At 36.7% G+C, this 19,921-nt stretch overlaps 1 protein-coding gene across 8 annotated transcripts in view; it reads left to right on the top strand.

Moving 5' to 3' along the window:
* The window catches only part of atp11c (ATPase phospholipid transporting 11C), a 52,909-nt gene extending 33,536 nt beyond the window's left edge, over window positions 1-19,373 (top strand). Inside the window, exons 8-31 of one of the 8 annotated variants that reach the window (XR_006371629.1) lie at window positions 814-864; window positions 1,287-1,351; window positions 1,432-1,513; window positions 1,593-1,737; window positions 3,218-3,415; window positions 4,462-4,632; window positions 4,928-5,154; window positions 5,734-5,805; window positions 5,894-5,967; window positions 6,056-6,159; window positions 6,247-6,428; window positions 6,906-7,172; window positions 7,708-7,885; window positions 7,977-8,079; window positions 8,178-8,323; window positions 8,455-8,514; window positions 9,362-9,489; window positions 10,397-10,532; window positions 10,629-10,694; window positions 10,828-10,931; window positions 11,021-11,180; window positions 12,322-12,412; window positions 13,165-13,264; window positions 15,136-15,167. Coding sequence is in view for 7 of the 8 variants with exons in the window: in XM_044126757.1 (XP_043982692.1) it covers window positions 814-864; window positions 1,287-1,351; window positions 1,432-1,513; window positions 1,593-1,737; window positions 3,218-3,415; window positions 4,462-4,632; window positions 4,928-5,154; window positions 5,734-5,805; window positions 5,894-5,967; window positions 6,056-6,159; window positions 6,247-6,428; window positions 6,906-7,172; window positions 7,708-7,885; window positions 7,977-8,079; window positions 8,178-8,323; window positions 8,455-8,514; window positions 9,362-9,489; window positions 10,397-10,532; window positions 10,629-10,694; window positions 10,828-10,931; window positions 11,021-11,180; window positions 13,165-13,260 (2,815 nt within the window). In the remaining variant the exon portion in view is untranslated. Of the gene's footprint in view, window positions 1-813; window positions 865-1,286; window positions 1,352-1,431; window positions 1,514-1,592; window positions 1,738-3,217; window positions 3,416-4,461; window positions 4,633-4,927; window positions 5,155-5,733; window positions 5,806-5,893; window positions 5,968-6,055; window positions 6,160-6,246; window positions 6,429-6,905; window positions 7,173-7,707; window positions 7,886-7,976; window positions 8,080-8,177; window positions 8,324-8,454; window positions 8,515-9,361; window positions 9,490-10,396; window positions 10,533-10,628; window positions 10,695-10,827; window positions 10,932-11,020; window positions 11,181-12,321; window positions 12,413-13,164; window positions 13,265-15,135; window positions 15,168-15,453 lie in introns of those variants that run through there. The other 7 variants (XM_044126760.1, XM_044126757.1, XM_044126761.1 and 4 more) reach the window with 7 other exon arrangements.
* Window positions 19,374-19,921: the final 548 nt, after the last annotated feature.

The following is a 19,921-nucleotide window of genomic DNA, read 5'->3' as shown; positions in this document are numbered from 1 at the left end:
GAACAGATTTACACTACATGATTATGATGTCTTTTGAAAATGCTAGCCTGATGTCTAACAATAAGATGAAGACGATACACCGACAGCTGAAATCAGATATTTTTATGCTCTTTATGGAAAGAAATATAACTTTTTTATCACTGTTTGACAATAATTAAAGCTCAACTTCCTGTTTGAGGTTGATAACAAGCACTATTTTTATTTTCTAAATACCACAAAATTTGACAAAACATTTTAGAGATTTATTTGAAATGATTGCTCTAAGCTGTGTGACTTTGGTCAAGCTTTTAGGATTTCCTTCCACAAGCTTCTCACAGTAATTTATTTGAATTTTGACCCATTCCTCCTGGCAGAACTGCTGAAACTAAATCATATTTTATGCTGAGAAACCTTACTCAATCATAGTTGGCAGTTCTTACTTTGCCAGTCATGATTGACTGGCAAAGTAAAAAAAAAAAACTCCATATTTTATGCTGCTTTGCTCAAACACAAGTTAAGTTTCTTATCCGTGAGTCCCTTTGCAAATGCTAACTTTTCCAGATTGCTTTCTTCTTGCTCTCTGGGTGGCTTCTCAGTCCATGACATCATCAGTAGGGTTTTCCCAAATTGTTCATAGACATGATGGATTTAGTGTACATAAAGTTCAAAATTTTAATAAATACATAAAAATATTCTCCCATTTTGCTGATAATTAGCAAAGATTTAGTTCGATTTAATTTCAGATAGTGAGAGAAGGTCATCAGTCTTTCTATGGAGTGTATTTAAATATCTGGTTTCCATTGTATATATTAAGTGGATGTTATTCTGTTCCAGATTTGTCGGCCGTATGCACATTTACAGAAACAGTCAGGAGCCTGATGTGAGGTGAGAGCTCTCATGCACAGCAATCTCAATCCACTTTAAATGGGAGCAAAATCAAAACATGGTTCCTTAAGCACCCATTTGTTTCCTTTTGCATCTCTAACAAATCACTTCTCTATTGATCCTTCATTGCAAACAAGCATTAACATTAAAACAGGCTGGCAGGGGTTTAGCCACTGCTTCCAAAGCACTCCCACTGGCATTTCTCATTGACTACTTTGTAATAGCCACAAACAAATTCCAGTGTCCTTCTGAAGAGCACTGGAATGGGTGTAAACCTGGACTGCAGCCCCGCTGTCACTGCGTATTTTAGAACAGATGCCAGATGCCCTGCCAGGTTCCCATTTACAGAATAGAGGAGTGTGTGGTTTGCACAGCTCCTGAATTGCAACACAAGTGTTTAATCCACTGATGTGATTGTGCAGATCTTTAGGCCCAGAAAACTTGCTGCTGAAAGGAGCAAATTTGAAGAACACTCAGAAGATATGTGGTGAGTCAAATGAAAGTAGTGTCACTCAGTGGGCTTTTATGCTGAAAGCTGATCCTTTTTTTACTGTTTTTCATCTCAAGGTGTCGCAGTTTACACTGGAATGGAGACAAAAATGGCTCTCAACTACCAGGGAAAGTCGCAAAAACGGTCCGCTGTGGAGAAGTATGTCTGTAGCAAGAACTGTAGACAAGATTAAGCATGACTGGTTTACTGCTTGTTGTAACTAATACTCTTATTTCAGGTCTATCAACGCCTTCCTTCTGGTTTACCTTTTCATCCTGGTGAGCAAAGCGCTTGTGTGCACCACACTTAAGTATGTGTGGCAGAGCAAACATGATGAGCCGTGGTACAACGAGAAAACGCAGAAGGAGAAGGACACTAATCAGGTGCTGTTAACTTTGTTTTGAAAAACATTAAAAAAACGTCTGTACACGATTTTAAAACTGATGCATTGTTGTCCCTACAAAACATCAACCAAAAATGATTTATAAAACATAGTTTATGTTTTAAGCTATAACTTAACAGTGGATTTGTGTAAATCTGCCCTGTGAATAACTACAGTTTCTTTACAACAGTGTGACATAGTTATATTTTCAAATTTTTTATACTGTCATATAAGAAAATGAGCTTTCAATTTCTTTTGAAAGAGAAAAAAAATGATGTGAAACAAAAAAAAAAACTTATTATTTTTCAACTCGGTTTAGAAGTCGGTATGACTCAGTTGCATTTACAGAAGTTATTATTGCCTATAATGGAAACACAGATTGTTGTAGACAGTTTGAAAACGATGTGTGTGTCTATCCCATGGAATCCAAATAATCTAAGTTGCAGTTTGCGGCACTAATGAGAAAAAAAAAAAAAGCAAAACAGTTGAGTAATTTTGCAAGGCAAGTTGTTTGCTAACGAAATAAATTAAATGTTAAACTGAAACTTTATTTATTTATTTTTTTATAATTGTCACCTAAGTGCAACCTTCTGGAAAGTCTTCAACTTTTTATTTATTCACTCTTACTAACTCTTTGGTTAAATAATTGCTTCAGCCTTTGGGCCAGTGCTCCATCTATAATGTTTTACACGGTGTGACGCAAAGAAAACTTGTGAATTAGCCATTGCTGACCTGCATCACAACAGGCTCCTTTCTCTTCGTATTTGTTCTTTAGTTAACTGTGAAGCTTGTTCCTTATTTGCTGTATAAACCTTTGTGTGGGGGAGCTGATTTCAGCTGAAAAACTAAATGTTCTGAACACTGAGCACAGATCAATCAAAATTTCACAAAGTCAACTTCTTAAAAAAAATCAAGTGCCGTTACTGTACTTTCTTTGACATTGTACTGAATGGTGCTGATTTTATTTTATTTTTTGTCACTGGTATTGACCCACAGTTTTATAAAGTCAGTTGCTTAAGACAAGTTACCCAACATGGTGCCTTTATCTTGAAAATGGGGCAGAATTTAGTTTTATGGATCTAGTTCCTGTTTCCTAATAATAAATCAATGCTACATTGTTTGCAATGTTACAAATCAATCTTTTAAAATAAAAATATTGTAGTTGTATATAAAAAATAGTGGTAGGACATAGTTATTATTTGCATTTGCAATATATACATTTGTTATTTTTTAAAGCACAAACATATAAAAACATTCTGGATTAAAACTAGTACTCAACACTAGTTCTGACAGCATGTTTGTTTACATTTTATATCAATTAAATGCTCTATTTTTTTTTTATTATGTATCATTTTGTTTTGTAACTAATCAAATCTAACAAGCAAAAGTTTCAACTGTAGAAAAGTTGTTTGTTTTATTGTTTTTGAAACCTGTGTCTCATTTTAACTTTTTTTTTAATTAAATTTTTTTTTTATCAACAGTACCTAAAAATGTTCACAGACTTCCTGTCCTTCATGGTGCTCTTCAACTTCATCATTCCGGTGTCCATGTACGTCACGGTTGAGATGCAAAAGTTCTTGGGGTCCTTTTTTATTACGTGGGACAAAGATTTCTTTGACCCTGAAATCCAAGAGGGGGCGCTGGTCAACACATCAGACCTTAATGAGGAGTTGGGACAGGTCAGGCCGCAAGACACATTCAAATAACACTTTTGATTGACTGTTTTTCTTTTTTATGTTGTTTCTTGTAACATTGTTATCTAAACACACATTTCTAAGTAGAAAGAATAAACATGTGATAGACATTTATTACTAGTTGTGTTGTGCAAGGAATTTAACTTTTTGCTACTCTGCTTTTAATAAAATAACACAAGGAGTAAAACAAGCTGATGTTGATTAGTGGCGCTACCTGCTCTAGTAGAGCCTGCAGCTAGGAGCTTGACAGATATAATATTACAACAATGTTACTGCAACAGGAGTGATGGATTATGCTTCACTCACTTATTTACACATTAAAACTGGGTTTAAATTTGTGTAAGCAAAAAAAAAAACAAAACAACAAAATGCAAGTTTCCTTTTTCAGCCAGCAGACTGGCAGTGTGTAGCAATAGGTAGAGCAAATGTGGTACTGGCTTACTCTATGCACTATACAGCTTCAGTCACATTATCTTTTAACTTTTACCAATTCTATCTAACTTATAGTTATATTTGTAATTGCTAATATTTAGTACTTTGGATACAAATAAGCAATTTTTTCTTGGAATTAATAAACTCTATTGTGCAGCATATCAAATTCGTAGACATATGGGATTTATTTCTTTCCCATAAGAATATTGAAACGTTGGCATGAAATTTAGAAATAAATAAAAAATTTTGAGTTTTCTCAACTTTTGTTGCAGAGATTCCAGAAAATTAGCACACTTGGGAAAAAAAAAATCTAAGTTGAATAATGAGTGACTCCTGTTACAGTAAAAAAAAAAAAAAGAAAGAGAAAAGTTGCATAGCAGTCGATTTGCAACACAGGCAATTAATTCTCTTTTTATATATCTGATCAACACAAAAAGTGCTTTTTTTGAGCAGCTACACCTAGCATTTAAAATAAATACAAGAATTTGCATCTTACCAATTTGATACATGCTGTTCATTTCATTTTTAAATTAATTTTTTTTTTTTTGTATTGAATTTTTTTTTCTTTGTATTGAATGAAATGAATATGTTTACTGCAGGTGGAGTACATCTTCACAGACAAGACTGGCACTCTCACTCAGAACAACATGGAGTTCATAGAGTGCTGCATCGACGGCTTCCAGTACAAGCATGGGGACGGGAGCTCAGAGTTGGACGGGTTTTGCGTCACAGATGGACCTGTAAACAAAATCCAGCAGAAAGCTGGCAGGGTGAGTGTTGTGTTGCCCCACCATCTGGTACAAGAAGTCATGCCGGCATTAACATATGACCATTACATAGCTCATTGGTCAGAAAGATCCTTCATAGGTCACCCACGTGTAACCTCTGACATGTCAACATATGCAGCTAACATGAAGTGGGAAAAATGTTTACTCTGGAAAGAAGCACCTGATAATTATTTGTAGAAGTTGTTTTGATAAAAAAGTAATTTTAGTCGTGTTGAAATGAGCTAACTAGTTTGATTTTAGTTTCCTTTAATGAGTTGTATTTTTGTTTTGTTGTTAGGAGAGGGAGGAGCTTTTCCTTCGTGCCCTGTGTCTGTGCCACACTGTTCAGATAAAGGAGTCTACAAAGCACAGACAAGACCAGATTGACCAGATTGACCAGATAGACCAGATAGACCAGGTCGATGGCTTAGGGGTCGATCATGAGTTTCTGCACCCACCACAGAAGGAAATGGGCTTCATAGCTTCCTCGCCCGATGAGATTGCTCTGGTTAAGGGAGCCATGAGGTAAAAAAGATGAGAGCTGCTGTGAAATAATCAATTTGAGTTGATATTGTTTTGAAGAAAAAAATAACAAATTTCATGTAATGTCGCATCTCAGCAAATTACACAAAGATTTCAAGTGTTAATTTCAAGTAATTTATTTGATTATGGTTGACAGCTAATGAAACACAAAGTTAAGCTGATCAAAGAAGAACAAAGGATTGTTCTTGTCGGATTCATTGCACAATCCTTTCAGAGTTGGATTTGTTGCTGTTACATCTTTTCCTTCCCCCTAATTTTGCATTAATATGCTTTAATTCTGAACTCTGAACAGTCAGCAACTTAAATAATGAGGTTTTGTGACTATTACTGTCAAGTCAGCAGTCTCACACATGATTCACTAGGACATTAATATGTCTGCATTGAGCAACTCTTGAATGATGGTGTGTAATATTTATATTTTCTAAGATACTGATTTTTGAGTGTTAAGTAGTTTTAAGGCTATTGTACTAAATTATCAAATTTAGCCCAAAGTAAAGCACAAATCACACAAATACATGAGTAAGAAATGGCACATTTTCAGTCATTTGTCTCCATCTGCAGGTATGGCTTCACGTTTCTGGGCCTTGAAAGTAAAAACATGAAAATTCTTAACAGAAATAAAGATGTTGAAACGTAAGTCAATAACATTTGGATTGTCATAATTGATGCTTGTGTTTTTTGTTTTTTTTTAAACTTAATTTCAGTTTTGTGTTACTTGAAGGTATGAACTACTTCATGTGTTAAACTTTGACCCTGTGAGAAGGCGGATGAGTGTAATGGTCAGATCCAAAACAGGTGAGACTTTAATTTGCTGCATTTTTATTTGATTTACTGTTGATTTTCTGCGTTCACCATGTCTGTAATTGTTTATGTTTGTGTTCAGGTGACATATTGCTTTTCTGTAAGGGGGCAGATTCTTCTATTTTCCCTCAAGTCAGACAGGAGGAGGTGGAGAGGATACGCATGCATGTGGAACGCAACGCGACCGTGAGTGAAAAACAAACCGTTGTAGCTTCTTCTCCAAACAGTGTCAAGGTTTTCTGTGGTAACATTTTTCTTTTTCTCTCTGTTCAGGAAGGCTATCGCACGTTGTGTGTAGCCTACAAACATCTCAATGCACAGGAGTACGCCAGAGCAGATGCAGACTTGAGAGAAGCTAGACTGGCTCTCCAGGACAGAGAGGAGAAGCTTATGGCTGTTTACAACCGAGTGGAGACTGATATGATTCTAATAGGAGCTACTGCTGTGGAAGATCAGTGGGTGCTAACTACACATACTGTAGTCAAACACTGATGAAGTAGTGTTTTAAAAAGCATGTCTTGTCATCCATATTGTATTTTACTTTAAAAGGTTTTATAAGTTACAAATGATCTCATTTAAAATCTAAAGCTATTGACAAGGTTTTCTAAGTGTCCTTCTTTTGTCTTACAGTTAGGAGTTTCTTCTGTTAAATTTTCTTTAACATTAGCTTGTGCCCCTAACTCTATCATCTTACACTGCCACCATGTGGTTGTGTACTGCTTCACCATCTTAAGTTGTCAAAATGCTAAAACAAATTATTGGTTTTATATGTTAAATATTTTCAGAATTAATAAAACAAAACTTCCAAAATATTGATCAGTTTAGCTCAACTTGTTGGGCACAATTAACATAAATGGGTGTAACTCCTTTTTTGTGTTTTACTTAGCAAAGTGTGCTCATTCTCCTCTAATGTGTCTCTTTTTACCCAAAAGGCTTCAGGACGAGGCGGCGCAGACCATGGAAGCTCTGCAGGGAGCAGGCATGAAGGTTTGGGTTCTGACAGGGGACAAGATGGAGACGGCCAAGTCCACCTGCTATGCATGTGGATTGTTTAAGAAAAACACAGAACTGCTGGAGTTAACGCTGCGCACACTTGAGGATGGAGGAAGGAGTCGTGAGGAAAGGCTGCATGATCTGTTACTTGAGTACCATAAGAAAGCTGTTCAAGATGCCCCACCTGTGAAATTAGGAATTACTAGGTTGGTATCTTACCATTACCCCTATTCAGTGCCTTGCAAAAAACACTAAACGTTTTCACATTTTGTCCCATTACAACCACAAAATTCAATGTGTTTTATGGAGATTTTGTGCGATTGACCAACACAAATCTGCAAAGTGGAAGGAAAACAATTCATAGTTCTCAAATGTTCCACAAATAAACATCTTAAATGTGAGACTATACCCTGAGTCACTAATACCGTTAGAGCTATACATGTTTTAAGACAGCTGTGCACATCAAAAGACTAGCAATTTTTCCCATTTTTATTTGCAAAACAGCTCAAGCTCAGATTGGATGGAAAAAGCTTGTGAAAATCATTTTTCAAATTTTGCCGTACATTCTCACTTTGATAAATCTTCTCATCAACGCTTCACAGGACAAAAAATAGCAACTCTTTGAATATTATGTTTGTGGAACAACAAAATGTGAAGAAGTTGGCTTGTGTAAAGTTATTAAAAGGTTTTTGTATCAGAAGTTGTAACTCATTCCCTTTTTTCCCCTGCTGTTTGTTGCAGGAGTTGGTCTGTAGCCGGACATGATTACGGTTTCATCATCGATGGAGCCTCTTTGTCGATGGTTCTCAGCTCTTCGTCTGAACCAAACTCCAGAAGATACAAGAACCTGTTTCTGCAGATCTGTCAGAACTGCACAGCTGTTCTTTGCTGCCGCATGGCCCCTCTGCAGAAGGCTCAGGTCAGATCCGGTTATTTCAGTAAAGTGGATTTATCTGTTTTACAACAAATGCTTGGCAACATGTAGCTCTCTGATTCCCTCCCATCTGTAGATTGTTAAACTGGTGAAGAACTCCAAAGGCAACCCAATCACTCTTTCCATTGGTGATGGAGCAAATGATGTTAGCATGATCTTGGAAGCTCATGTTGGCATTGGTAAGAAATTAATGTAAATGTGGGGAACTACTATCATTTGGTGCTGGTTACGTTGACCCTCTGTATATTTTTGTCTTTGTTTGGCTCTGGTGTTTCAGGTATTAAGGGTAAAGAGGGTCGGCAGGCAGTAAAGAACAGTGATTACGCTATCCCCAAACTCAAACACCTCAAGAAACTTTTGTTGGCTCATGGACATCTTTACTACGTTCGCATTGCACACCTCGTGCAGTACTTCTTTTACAAGGTAACCAAAACTGAATTTGCCTTTTTAATGTTCTAATGACTTGATGCGAGAAACAACAAAACGACAAACCTTTGAGTTAAAATTAAACTACTCATAACTTTGAACAACGTTTTCCTATTTTTTTTCCACAGAATCTTTGCTTCATCTTACCTCAGTTTCTGTACCAGTTCTTCTGTGGCTATTCCCAGCAAGTGAGTTTTTCCTTGGTGACAATGAGGTTTGAAAATTTTGCGATCATTAAAGGTGACTGAGCCCGTTTCCCTCAAATTACCCCACCCCCCACTGGCCCTGTGACCTTTGACTTTTGTTGAAATAATAAAAATCCATACATCACATTCCTGGTGATGTGTTTGTGCAATCAAATCATTATGAAGGTGTAACAAGAATTTTGATATGGATACACCACAGGAAAAAAACTGTCCAAACTAACAGTGGAGGATTTTCGGCCGTGTCTTGTCGGTGTGTTTTGGATCATTTAGATCAAAACCCAAGTGTGCTTCATCTTAAGGCAAGGTGATGGATGGATGTTTTCCAACAGAGTATAATTCATAGTTGCATCAATTGAGGCAAGTTTTTCAGGCCCTGCATAAGCAAATCATACCAAGACCATCACACTGCCACCACTATGCTTTACTATTGGTGTGTGATTGGGTTTTTTTCTTCTTCTCTCAAATCATATTTTCATTTAGGGAAAGATTGGTGTAGATCTTTCCCCCTTCCAAACAGCATCATCACTTATATTTACTGAGATATCACCGACTCTAAGTGCTGAAAATGCAAAAATGAAAAAGTCTGTAAAGCGTCAAACACTTTTTCATGCCTCTGCTATTCTTTCTTGTGACCCACAAACAGATCTGTTATAAGTTCCTCAAAGTAATATTTATGCTTCCCCAGATGGCTTCCTTTTAAGGAAGGGTTCCTTTAGGTGTTTTGAGTTTTTTTTCTACTCCTTTATATTAATCCCCAGTCACCCCACCCCTTCTTCCTCCATCCTCCATCCTCCCCCTTCAATCCTTCCTCCTGGTCCGTCCTCCCCAGCCCCTGTATGATGCAGCCTATCTGACGATGTACAACATCTGCTTCACCTCTATGCCCATCCTGGCTTACAGCCTTTTGGAGCAGCACATTTGCATTGAGGTTCTTTTGGAACACTCCACCCTCTACAGGTAAGTTGGTGGTATTGCACCTTTTTAAAACTGCAGGTCTTGTTAGTGGTTTTTATGTGCTCATTATTTTCAAATTGATTTGGGGTTTTGAACTATCCATTTTTAATATTTTTTGTGAATTGACTGTAAAATCAAACAATCAACCTTTAACAATTTTCCCAAATCCATTATACAGACATGCTTAAGTAAGTATACCTAATTACTGGGTTTATTAACGACTGAATAAATGTATATATTAATGCCTTTCTTGTAACCATAAAGTGAACTGTATTGGAAGTTTGGTTCATCTTTGAAAGTATTTTCCATGCCAGGAAAGCAACCAATTTAAACTGACTCTGCCAGTTCTTCTAGTAAGACTAGTTAAATGTCTAACCAGAACTATGATGGCTGCAGAAGTTATGTGGTTTCCATAGTACATTTAAGAAGATGTGGGAGTGCATGTATATTTCAGCCTTTATGTATAATTTTGACAGTGGATTTGAGAAAATACACCAAAGATTCAAACTTGTCCACCCAGTTCTTTTGTTTAAAAAAAGAACACTCCAGTTTTATCTTATTTATTCATTCATTTTATAATAATAATAATAATAATAATAATAATAATAATAATAATAATAATAATAATAATAAAAGTTCAAATTCAACATTAAAACTTCATATTTATGCAGATGAATGCTTGTAAACCTTTGGCTACAACTTTAAGTTTAGCCTCTGCAAAATAAAGGTTTGGTTTTGGTCCCTCAGCTCCACTTTTATAGTGCTTTTAATAAAAAAAACTATTAGAAAGATATATTTTAAAGTATTTAAAAGCTACTTAATTAGCTCTAAACAACATACCCTAAACTCACTGTTGTAAATGTTCATAAAGTTACTCAATTTTTTTTTCCTCCCTTTTAATTCTTTTCAGAGACATTGCTAAGAATGCAATGTTGCGGTGGAAGCTATTCCTTTATTGGACTGCGCTTGGAATCTTCCATGGATTAGTCTTCTTCTTTGGTGTTCGGTTTTTGTTCAGTAACCCAGCTCTGCAGGACAATGGCCAGGTTTGATTTCACTCAACTGCTGAACATAAATGAGACAAACGGATCGATTAATCTCCGACTCCTCACCACACCCTGTTTGTCTTTTTTTGGGTCCAGGTTTTTGGAAACTGGTCATATGGAACGATTGTGTTCACTGTCCTCGTCTTCACTGTAACGCTAAAGGTAAATGTATTCCCTGTTCTAAGCTGTAACTTTAACTCAAACAAGAGACTAAAAGCAGAGTAAAATTAGGATTTTGTGGTGTAAACATGTTTTTTGTGTGTAGTTTTTAATCAACTTCTCTTAATTTTTACAGCTGGCTCTGGACACACGGCATTGGACATGGATCAACCACTTTGTAATATGGGGCTCCCTGGCTTTTTATGTGTTTTTCAGCTTCTTCTGGGGAGGAATCATATGGTCAGAAAATTCACAGAAAATTTTGTTGCAGCCGACCTTTTGTCAGCTATCAGAAACAGATAATGTGATCTGAAGTGTGTATTCTTCAGCAGGCCTTTCCTGAAGCACCAGCGTTTGTACTTTGTGTTCGCCAACATGCTGAGCTCTGTGTCAGCGTGGCTCGTCATCATCTTGCTCATCCTCCTCAGTCTACTGCCAGAGCTCCTGCTTGTGGTGCTCCGCAAGCCCCGTGGACCCCACGCTCGACAGGTAACGCTGAACTGCACGTACACTCACACCAATTTTTTAAAATATTTTTTTTCTGTGTACTTTCAACGCTCATTTTGGCAAATTAATTTGTTTCCTCAGGGCTATGTTGGTACATTTTCTAGTTGAGTCATTTGGAATACCTTTTGAAGGATGATTGACTAGATTTATGACTGATATTTACAGCTAATGCTAAGTTTCACAGGTAGCTGTTATGACTAGCTATCTCTAAAGTGCATGCACAACATAATACAGAACTTACTTGCAGTTTTAAAATGTAAGATAGAAAACCAAGAGAGCTATATGTAATATTTTGGTAGCTGACTTCTACTGATGTTTTATAACCACCTGCTGCACACATTTAATTAATCTGTTTCAACATTTAGTGCTGTGTTTATAAATGAGTTCAGTAGGCTCAAATTTTTTAATACTTTTTGCACATGTATTAAGATCAGACTTCAGACTTAAAATTTCTGATAGTTTTCCATTTCTGTATTCTTCAATATAACAAAACCAAGCATGAAAATTTGTTTGAAGACTTTAATCTTTTTAAATTAATGTATTTTTAGATTGCATAATTTATCTTTGGAATATGTGCAGAATGTACCCATCGTCTTAGTTTGTGTGTTTTTTTTCAAAGTGGTGTTCTGTGAAATTATTCACAGTAATTACTGTTTGTTGAAAAATTAGGTACTTTCTACATTTGAGTCTGAAAAATTGTATAATTCTGAATTTGTTGGAAATTTTGTTGGAGGTAAAGAATTATCAAAAGTTTTTTGACCTTCAAAATGCAGAGAAGAGTCACTCATACTAATTGACAGAACCAGGTAAAGGACCACAAATCTTTCCAGTTTGCATCCTGTCAGCCTTATGTTCGCACTGGAATAACAGGGTACATTTGCTTGAACATTTGATCCTTTTTACTCTTATAAACCACCATTGGAAATGTAAGATTTGCTTGATTTGTAGCACTGTTGCTTCTATGATTAACTGATTTCCTTACAGTCGATTTTTAAGTTCTTGGTTCTCCTATTTACCTTGACTTTTTTTAGCTTCCAATCTGATTTCTCTGTGCTGTCACACATTCTTACCTGTCACCTTCCTATTTTTCCTTCTCTTCCTCTCTGTACTTTCCTCCCCAAAGATGAAGCATCGCCTTCCGTCCTCGGGGACTTCTACTATCTTCATGCTGTCTCAGACAGCTAGCACTCACAGCTTCTCATGGAGCGATTGAGGTCTCCTGTTTTCTCTCTGTTGACATTTAAACTGTATTCTCGTTCTGAGGATTTTCTGTTTCCTTGGAAACTTGCTTGTTTCCTTCTCACTGTGTCCTCCCTCTCCCACTGTCTCCTTCGGTATATAAATTTATTCAAGCTGGCTTGGAAGCCTCTGTTTTAAACATTGATTCAAATGGCTTAATCTAGTTATAATTTATTAAATTGGGAGGAGTGGTGCGCTGCCAGCTCTTCCTGCAGTGTGGAGTAGGACAGGGAGTCTGTGCTGAGCGTGCAGTCAGTCTTTCATCCTTGTCTGTCCAGTTTTATTATTCAGTGTCTCCTCCCAGCTGCCTTGCTGCTCCAATGCCTGCTGCCTCTGCATGTCTCATCGGGTGACTGCAGCACCTCAAAGCACCCAAACGCAACTGCATGAGGCACGAGTCCACAACCTCATCCTGGATCCTCAACCCACAGCCCACAGCTTTCTCTATGTTTAGTCTCATGAATTTTGTTTTGAGAAATATCCAAGTATATGAAAAAATACATTATAAAAAATTGTTTAACTGAAGGTTTTTTTTCTACTTTGCAAAGAGTTGTCTAGAAAGACACGTGGACTAACTTTTATTGCCCATTTGTCTACTTTTAGTGTCGTGTGAATGTATATGTTTGTGTGTAAGTCTACTAGAGGAAGGAGAATACGGAGAAAGAGAAGCATGTTTGTGCCTGGCGGCGTAGTGAAGTCAACAGTCTGTTCTGCCTCACCCTTCTAGAAAAAGTCGAGTGTGGGGGACCCCCAGTCTCCCCAGTCTTCAGCCAGGCCCCTGCTCACGAGAACCTTTTCAGATGAATCCAATACTGTCATTTAAACAGGTACCATCCCACTTTTAGGTCATTCAACTTAATCAGGGACTCACACTTGATTTTAAACCCCTCTAGCTGCCCATCTTATTTTTAATGCTAAGTTCTAATAAGGTAATCAAAACCCCAACGACCTATAAACCATATTCAATAATGAACAAGTGCTTTTCTTCTTGTCTGTGTTGTGTAAGCTGGATAGGCTGGCTGAAGAGAGGCACTTATTGTATTTCTGTCATTCTGGACCAAAACGTTTGTATGATATGGTTAAATAATGCATGTATTTCATCTATGATTGCAAACTTGGGTTCACATTTTTGCACAGACACATGCTCCTTTCAGCCTTCCTTTTGATGCAAAGCTTAAATTTCTATTTGCATGTGCTGTTGATGTCTCCGTCTTTATTTACCTTCTTCCAGTCAGTTGTTTTCCTGATTTGGTGTCTGAGCTGTCCTTCTTTTTCCTTCGTATCTCATGGTGTCAAACTACAGGGCTGGTCACTGTACCACTCCACTTTCCAGTATTTTTGTGCCATTTGCAATGTTGCCTTTGTTTCTTTGGGTTAGGGCGTCTCTGTTATTCACCGTCTGCTTGTTTGTTTGGTAAATAATGGATGCATTTGTGCTTGTTTGTCCTTGGGTTTGGTGCATGAAGTTTCTCTGATGCAAACTTAGCCTAAATGTTGCTGAATTATGGGATGCAGACATCCAAATTACGAAAAAATGGACAAAACTTCCAAAAACTCCTTTGTCCCTCAATGTGTTTTTATATATCCTTGCTAAAGGATTTATACCAGCTGAAATTTTTTACATCTTGTCTTTTTACAGTCACAAACACAAAGATAAACATGATTATACACTGGAAGGAAACCCTTTTTTTAATTATACCCATAAAAATCTGAAACTTGTATTACGCAACTATATTTGGCTCCCTTTACTCTGGTACCTTTAAGTGAAATCTACTTCAGCCAATTACCGTTAGGATTCAGCTGTTCTGTGAAGTCTGCAGAGGTTTGTTTGGGGACATTGATGAATACTAGGCAGGTCAGGAAAATACTGGTAGCTGTGGAGTATTTTGAGAGATGCTCATGTTATGAGATCCCAAACTTAGGTAGTTGAGAGATGTATCTAGATGTGATGGACATGTAATCAATATTAGTAGATAATACATTTGATATAATAATCAACAATGTCACTGAGTTCTGACCCAGAGCCACAAAGCCTTCTGGGGGATGTAGGCAGAGGAAAGACTTTAGCCACTAAACTTCTCACAGCCAGCTAAGGAAGGTTGGTGGCATGAACTCACTCTCTCTTTGGTTACCTAGCAACGACCTGTTGAGTAACTTGCACAGCAGCAGTTCAAGGTTTTGCCTCCATTGTTCATAACTGTGTAAAAATTTTAAAACAGCAATATGGATTGAAGGGAGAAAATGAGTGCAACAGCTCGAGAGGAAGGTGGATAAAACATTGAAAAGACTATCTCAACAGTTTGGCAGTGTTTCAGATATTTAAAACAAAAACTAATCAATAATCACTGATATCGACTGATGTGAAACCCTTATATCGTGAAACATTTTTCAATTATATCTAATGTCCAAAACAATGTGTAATTTTTCATCCTCATCACAGTTCTGCACTAATCTGATTTGGTCTAAAATCACAATAATTTACATAGAAGATTGTAGTTGTTAAAAGACAAAATGCAAAAAATGTCAGTAAATAACCTTAACAGGTCATTGTACGTTTATACCTGTCTGTCCCCTGATGCTAAGGAGATTGGTCACACTTCACTGCCACTGTTCACCAGTGTCCCTGGCTGCCTAGCAGTAGCACGCAGCTTCTTGTAAAAATGTTTGACTTTTAACCTGGTTTTTATTCTCCCTGTAGCTGGCAGAGGGTGGCCTCCTACAAGCTTCCAGGTAAACCTCAACGGCAGCGCTAACTATGTGTCGTGATCTGCCTTCTGAGCTTCAATAGATCAGCTGACAGGAGGGGAAAATGGGATGATTTTCTTTACTAATATGTGTCAGCTGTCGGTGGTGTAGATGCTGTAATCACTGTAGCTTTCTTCTTCATTGTTTTGTAGCCACTCACTGTTGATTCTGTGGTGTTTTAAGCTCATTACATGGCTCAATTTTCTCCTGTCGCCTCCAGCTCCTGATTGAAAGCACAAAGTAAAAGTCTGTCGTCTTGTGTTGTTTCCAGATCGCTGCTGTCACACCACTTTCCTACAAGCACCTGAAGGAGCGCGAGTAAAAGACAGCCTGGACACGGCACTGAAATCCTCCTCATTTTGATTTTCTTTCATAGTGAAAGCAACTTCAAAGGGTGGAGAAATATTAAAAGATGAAACAAGAGATCAAGATGAAGAGGATGAAAAACATCATAGAAATTTAAAGACTTGGGGGAGAAGTTGAAATTGTGTTTGAAGTCTTTTGACTTCTGTTCCTTTTTTTTTGTTTGTTTTTGCCCAGTCACGTTGCCCAGCGCATGCCTGCAGAGCAGTGCTCTTCTATATTTTATAAAAATAACTCTGATGATGGGCATGAGTCTTCTTCCTTTTACTTTTTTGATATTTGCTTACAAATAAGCTCTGCCTTGCCAGTAGCTAAGTACAACTACTTTGATCCATTAAGCAGTTGTAATATCCACTCCAAGAATGGTACATCTGCATGAAGGCTAAAGAAAAAAAACAACAAAAAAAACAACACTTCTCTGATATTTAGTCACTGTGTTTTGCAAATCTTTTTATTTAAACTTAATCGCTGCACTTGTATTTTTGCAATATTTTTTCCTTTTCTTCAATTATTTTAAAATTTAATTAAATATTCACACCTTCCAATCCAAATCATTCCAGGTAAAACATTACTAAATGTGATATCAGTGCAGCTGAAAGCAGCACACAGACTGTTAGTGTTAGTTTTAGCTTATTTCTTTGTTTTTGTGGATAAAGAGGAGTTTCAAATGATAATTTATAAGAAAGGTCAAATATTATTATTCAGCCCAAAAAGTGTGTTTGTGTGAGATTGAGCAGTAGATTTAAGACTCAACGCAAGCTCCAGCAATGAAACGTTACTTGGCGCGTGAGCTGAAATCTTCTAGCCTCAAAGATAATTTAATAGGTTCCAGTAGGTGATAAGAAAATTAATATATGTGCTGTAATGTACATAGCTTAGACACGTATGTTAACATCTGCTCAAAGCCAAAATGATGAACGCAGTGCAATCAGGTTGGGCCTTTATGGTGACAGGCCTGTGTGCATATCGTGTGTTTGTGTCGTACTGAAGTGCATACGTGTGTTGGATGAGAATAGCCACAAATGCCTGCGTGTAAAGAAGCGCAGGTGTACTTGAACTTCATTGATTCGGGTCAGTTTGACATTTTCTGCACTATTAGGGAAATTGGTTTCTTTGTTATGAATCTGGTCATGTTAGATTAATCGAATCACTTGCATACGGTATCTGTTAGATAAGAGAATGTCACATAGCCAATAAGATATTTATATTCATTAGTGTTTATATTTTTGTTTCCTTGGATGAGTTTCGGTTTGAAGTGTCTGAGCAGAATCAGCACAGCTTAAAGTCACTGTGAGGTGCTGATAGCGGGAACTGTTCACATTTCCTCCTTTAACTTTTAATCTGTAGTTCTTTATACATTCCATCCAAGCATAACATGATTTCAGACACTTTGATACTCTTTTTGTAATATCTTTTACTTTCTCTCGTTATCATATTAAATCTACTTGTCATATTTATTATTCTTAAGTGTAATTTTTCTCACTGAGGTTATATTTTTATTACATGTATCTTTTTATTATTCAGAGAATGTTAAGCTTTGTACCAGTAGAGCTCATATGTTGTTGTCTGGCTCTAACTCGAGACAATATCAGTCCCATTCAGTAGTCTGTGTTGTGTCTGTAAAGACCAGGCAGCCCCTTCCCAATACACTCCCCGACTCCCCAATTCAATATCCAATTCTGTTCATCTTCCTATGTAAGTACAGTCCTGGCCATAGGTTTACATTCGCTCACTGTGGCCTTAATGTGATCTTAATTTGAAGCTTTATAGATAATGGTGGGAATTAAATCAGATATTTTTAAATATATATATATATATAGTGGCATTACAGTAATAGCAATAAGCATTATGATTAAAATAAAAACTATTTATTATGGATTTTTTTGGGTAACTTTAATATTCTTGAAAAATATTCCCATTTACAACAGGCATCTTCGGGACACCACTTACTTAAAAATGTCCTTTATAACTATAGAGTGCATATTTAATCTTTTTTTTATTTCCTTATATTAGCAGTGGAGAAAATAGCAAAACATAACATCAATAATTTTTCCGAACATGCTGTCAGTTTTTCATTTAAGATCAATTATTGATAAAAATCATAATTTTTATCATAGTACATTCTTCAATATAAATGCCCACCTCTGTTTATAAAGTGAATTTATATCACTTGTTTTTCGGCCGAAATGTAAGGATACTAAAGCATGTATAGTCATTTTTAAAAACAAAAAATTTGGTGCACAAATTGAAATTGTGTATATAAGTTGAAATGTATTCAAACACCTCCACTAACGTGTGTATTCTATCAAGCCCCACCTAAATTATATTCTCTTTGCAATCATCAAAGAGAATATAATGTACCCACTTGGATATTTAACCATGTGTATTTCATTAAAATTAATTGTCCTTCTGTAAGATTAATTCTTAGGTTTTCAATGTGACTGAAGTGAGGCTCATTCAGGATGTTTGTAGTTGACCTTCCAGAATTAGTTTTGGTGTGTTTGGGGTCAATTCAAGATAAATGTATTGCTGATCATGCGTATTTACGTTACAAATCACAAAACATTGACAGGACGAATCTGTTATTTTGATGTTACTTTTACTTTATATATATATGTTCCTTTACCCTGCTGAGTGCAAAAATAAATCAATAATTGAAATAAGAGAAGGGACAGTGCAAGAAAACGAGGAATAGCAGCAGAGACTATGCTTAAAAAAAGTGATAAAATAATATAATTGTGCTACCAATGGCTAAGAAGCTTTTAAACTTGAGAAATCAACTATCAAACCTGGTGGTAGTAGCATCATGCTGTGGGATTGTTTTACTGCCAGTGTTACTGATAGGAATCATGAAGGAAGGAGAATGTGTCTAAATTTTTCTCCTCAAATCGACAGCTTTAAGCTTTGTTCTTACAGGACAACAATCCCAAACAACACACATCAAAACTGGTTTTGGAAAGGATTAATCAGGATTCTGGAATATTTAATCATATTCCAAATGTCTGAACTCTGCTGTCAGTACCAGGAAATCAACTAATTTAAATGAGCTCGCCCAGTTCTGATTTGATGAATGTTCACATGTCCAATTCAGATAACACCAGAAGGTCGTAAAAAGTCAGAGAAGCTAAAATGCATTCAACCAAATATTAGTGGGGCTTTATAGATACTTCTGGCAATATTGATTAGAAATTGGTCTTTAAAAGCCCACAATTATTAACACTCTTGCAGATGAAGTGTGTATGTAAACGTTTAACCAGAACTGTAATACTTAGGTAAAATTGATTACTGCTTATGATTTGTGTCCCAGCTCTTGTAACAGTCTTTGTGTGTTTTTCTTGTTTAAATCTTTAGGTTGTTACTCACTATGATAAAAGATTTAGAACAGAAAATCTTAAGCCGTCACTGAAAATACAGGAAGTAAAAGGTCACATTGGATGGGGCTGCCTGCTTTAACAAATGAGAAACCTTTAAATAACTTCAGAAATGCTATTTTCAGAGCTTAAATATGTTTGAATCTAATATTTTGCCTGTTAAAAATGAATGGATTGTATTTTTAATGCAACTTTTTTCCAGGCACTTTTTTTAAAGAAAAAAATATATATATGAAAAAAAAAAAAACAACAAAAGAGAGAGAGAAAGAGGCTCTGTGGGTGTCAGTCTGTCTGTGGAGGTGGACACTTTCAGGCACCTCAGGCAGGGATTCCTTGCCGCCTCCAGCCTTTTGAGTCTCCAGCTTCACCGCTCCAAACCTCTGAGCTGAATGTACCTCTTTGAAATATCAAAAATAACTGAAGATTTTCTGTAATAAAGCTGAACGTTTTAAAGAAACCTTCTTTTGTGATTTATCATGGTAGAAGGTGTGGCAGCAGTTTGTGTCTGGTGCAAAGATATGCGTGTGCGTGTGTGTGTGTGTGTGTGTGCAGGGTTTGTAGCCACCCTCAGCAGATGCTGTGCAGTAATGAGATGGGCGAGAGGCTAAGCTGGATCAGCTGAGTGGCCGCCGTATTAGGTCGGCGTGCCGCTGCTCCGTGTGTGGCCTCAAAGGAAGAAAACCTCCACCCTGATCTTTGAGATTTCCATACCTCTGTGTCTTTCTTTTTTAGTGTGTATAAAGCTGCTGAGTGCTGATCCATTTAGATGAGATGTGGGCTGAGCAGTGGGCAGCTCAGCTGAGAAAGACTCTCTGTAACAGTATGTACACAATGACACCCTTTCTTATTTGTTCTGCGGTTTTGAATGTGATTTCTGTATTAAAGCCTGTGTTTCACATGGGCCAAACTTGTTGGCAGAGGGAGAGAAAGATGTTTATTTTCAACAGTCAATCTGTTCTTTTCAACATGCATTTATTATATAATAAAACAGGAGATTAACTGATA

The sequence above is a fragment of the Gambusia affinis genome, linkage group LG09 (assembly GCF_019740435.1).
Source record: "Gambusia affinis linkage group LG09, SWU_Gaff_1.0, whole genome shotgun sequence".
NCBI classification, from domain to species: domain Eukaryota; kingdom Metazoa; phylum Chordata; class Actinopteri; order Cyprinodontiformes; family Poeciliidae; genus Gambusia; species Gambusia affinis.
Note: the sequence above shows the minus strand (reverse complement) of the source record. Positions and strands in the feature narration are given on the sequence as shown.